We start from the raw sequence: 3,609 nt of genomic DNA on the forward strand, positions 1-3,609 counted from the left end.
CAAATCCCCTTCGACTCTACTTTTATTACAAATTTTTGAATGCCTTGCAAACCCATCAAACTTAATTATCCATTGCCAAATAAATCAATATCATGACAAAGCAAAATAATAAGAGTCCACAATCTCAAGAAACAAAAAACGTGTGAAATTAAAGAGAACAAATAGATCAAAGAAAAATAATAATAATGAAGGTATTGATTTAGTCAAAATGATTCCTGCCTCTGCAGCCTCATCTCTGCGTAGAAGTTTTCAATGAATCTCTCAGCCCTCTCATCAACTGAATCATCTTCAAAATCTATTTCCACTGCACATGGCAATGCCATGGCAGCTGGCAGATGATCCACGTCCAATGCTAATCTGCAATCTGTTTCTTGTCTTGCTTGAGCATTCAGGCTACCAAAGCAGTTGCACCGAAACAGCAACGAGTAAATATTGTGGCTGCTTCTGTTTTGGAGCTCATGTTGTGGGTTGTAGTAATGGATAAGAGGAGTAGTTGAAGAGGAGTCCAACTGATACTCTCCAAGGAAGCCATAGTTGTAATGATTGAGGAGCTTAAACCTGTTGAGCTTTGTGGATTTCTTGAGAAAAACAAGCTTATGAATCATCATGGGCTTCTTCATTTTGGTAAGTAGAATGGGGATTCGAAGAACATTATTGGACTTGGATAGCAACTTTCGGAGAATGGAAAGTCTCTTGAGGGACATTTTCATGGCTTCTTCATCGATGTCCATGAGAAAAGGGGAGGGCTTTTTATTGATACAAAAAGTTGAAGAAAAGCAGGGGGATCTGATTGGGGGAGCCATTGCCAATTTGCCAAGCTGTGAAAATGGGAATGGTCGGTTGCCTTTTCTACTTATTATATGAGGGAATAACCAAGTAGCCGTTGCCTTTCCAATTCTTTTACCTTTTTATACCCAATTCCAACGTTACTAATAGGGGTGGGAATAGGCCAGGTCTGGTCTGGTATGACTTACATAAAGTCTGATCTGACCTGACTTATTTAATAAAAAGGTCAGGCTCGGATTTTTTTAAAAGTCTATTAACTTAAATATGATAGGCTTAGGCTTATTATAAAGTCTTATAAGCATGATAGGCCGGCTTATATATATATATATATATATATATATATATAATATATATATATATTATTTTTCCCTTAATAGTTGTGAAAGCTGAAAGACAATACTTTAATTATTGGAGTACCAAAGCATATTGTTTTCCATTTATCTATCAACGTGTTTAAATTAATAGACAATGCTTTAATATATATATATATATTAGACAATGCTTTAATAGTTGTGAAAGCTGAAAGACAATGCTGAAAGACAATCCTATTAAATTAATAGTTACACGGGTTTAACCAAAAGCATTCTCATTTCTCAACGTGTTTTCCCTTTATTTTTAAATTTGTTTACGCGCATATTGTTGTACCGAATGGATATCAGGTCCCGGGGTGGGAAACCAAAAGCATGTGCCATGATTATGAGTAACATTTTTAATTAATTAGGCCCATACCCACACCAAAAGCAGCCACCATTCATGCCCACGCCTCAACTTTTCCAAGGAGCTGCCCATATCTTGTTGGCTTGCTGCTCCAACACATCCAATCCACCTGAAAAAAAAAACATAAGAAGGCTTTTAAATAGGCTATCAGGTCAGGCCAGGCTTTTAAAAAGGCCAGGCCAAACCAAAAATAAAAGCCTGTGATATAGGCTACATGCCAGGCTCAGGCCTAAAAAATTCATCGTAGGCCAGACTCAGGCCTTTTAAAGCCTAGCCTGGCCTAGCCTATTCCCACCCCTAGTTACTAAGAGTCTATTTGATATTAATTTTAAGGGTAAACTACGCATTTAGTATCTAAACTATCAGTTATGATATGTTTTAGTAATTAAACTTTTTTTCTTCAAAATCATACCTAACGTTTAGTTTTTGTTTCATTTTAGTACTACACCATTAAAAACTTAACAGACGAGCTCGTCAGCCATATTTCAACCTTGACGCTTTTGAGATGCCCCTAATAACCTACGAATGGCAAGTGTTTTTCCTTGTGTGAATTCTATTTCAACGGGAACTTGATTAGTCGATCCGCCTACAGTTCTTGCTTTTAATGCTAAATAGAGAGTTACTCCACGTATTACTTGACGTAACACAAATAGTGGATTTGTTTCTGTCTTTTGTTGAATCTTTTTAAAGGCTCAATATATAGTTTGATAAGCTAATGAGTCTACAATCGTTGGCCATCATATATGTCGATCGATGAAGCCCAAACTTTCCATCCTGTACCTTTTCGTCTCCTTGAACACGATATAGCCTCCGTTTCATCGAGAAACGCCGCAATCTCCCTAAATCGATGATGTATTCTTCGATTTCTTCATCCTCTGATCTTCATGGTCTAGTGTCCAATGGGCTTGAAACTGGATTATGTTGGTCGACTCATCATTCTCTTGTGGTCCACCGTTCGAATTGGTCATCCGTCTACCGGAGTTTTTCCACACCAGGCAATCCATTAAATTTTTAATGGCGAGGTACTAAAATGAAACAAAACTAAACGTTAGGTATGATTTTGAAAAAAAGTAAGGTTTAAGTATTAAAACGGATTAAAATTGATAGTTTGATACTAAACACATAGTTTACCCTAATTTTAATAATTAGTAATTAATTTCATATTTTTATGAATAAAATTTACTTGATATGAAATCAAGTTTTTTGAAAAAAGCATTGGCGATGGACTGTAACTGGGTGGCAGGTGGACTGGCGGGACTGGCGAGGCTGGCGTGGGCTCGACATTCTGATTTTCTTACCTCTAACACTCAAATAGAAGTGAATGACGTATATGACGATGACAGAAGAAATGGCAGTGCAATTTTTTAGTTCTCAGTTTTAGCAGTTTTAGGCGTTTCTCTTTTTTATTAAAAAATAAAGAAAGAGATTTTCCAAAATTCTGTATCAAGTGTCGAACATAGTCAAATATCCTAATTACTTAATAAAATCAACTGTCTAATTGTTCGTTGATCTCTTAGATACCTAATAAGCCGCCTGTCCATTGTTAGTTCCGCTAGCACGTCTCCCTTAAAGAATATAATAATTTATGTTAGAGTTGTGAATTTAAGAATTTTAGGAGGTGTGAAATTATAAAATTATAAAATATATAAAATTAAGTAATTCATATAATATATAAGAAAAATACTTAAAATATTAGAAGATTTAAAATTTTTAAGTCTGCACTCCCAACACTCTCTTCGTTTCATTCCTTACCATTTGAATTAAGTTTAAACCTACCAAGAGGTGTGGTTTCCACGTTTTACATGCATTTTAAATAATAGTAACATCATTCACGATATAAAACTATCAGTTCTGAACGCATGCCTAAAAAAATCTTCTTTTTCCAGTTTCGATGCATTTTTTTGGAACTTAATTAAACATTGTGAAACATTGGTTCCTCAAACAAAATATCATAGTCCATTGAATAAAGAATTAAAAATAAATAAAGGTTTTAAAAACAATAATATCTCAAAATTCAATGATTTAATTTATAAGCGATTATATTTATAACATTTGTCCCCTTAATGGATTATCATAAAGTGGCTTGACTTAAGACTTATGGAAAAA

The 3,609-nt window shown here is 34.7% G+C and overlaps 1 protein-coding gene across 1 annotated transcript; it reads right to left on the reverse strand.

Annotated features, from left to right (window-relative positions):
* Positions 1–203: 203 nt before the first annotated feature.
* On the reverse strand, positions 204–803 carry LOC120167904. Its single transcript, XM_039176788.1, has one exon. The coding sequence runs from the start codon at positions 801–803 to the stop codon at positions 204–206; it is 600 nt and encodes a 199-aa protein (XP_039032719.1).
* Positions 804–3,609: the final 2,806 nt, after the last annotated feature.

This window comes from Hibiscus syriacus, unplaced genomic scaffold, assembly GCF_006381635.1.
Source record: "Hibiscus syriacus cultivar Baekdansim isolate YM2019G1 unplaced genomic scaffold, ASM638163v2 tig00003041_pilon, whole genome shotgun sequence".
In the NCBI taxonomy this organism is placed as follows: domain Eukaryota; kingdom Viridiplantae; phylum Streptophyta; class Magnoliopsida; order Malvales; family Malvaceae; genus Hibiscus; species Hibiscus syriacus.

Excerpts from the sequence above, each read along its gene's own strand:
- LOC120167904 (XM_039176788.1), bottom strand. The coding sequence starts at position 803 with ATGGCTCCCCCAATCAGATCCCCCTGCTTTTCTTCAACTTTTTGTATC.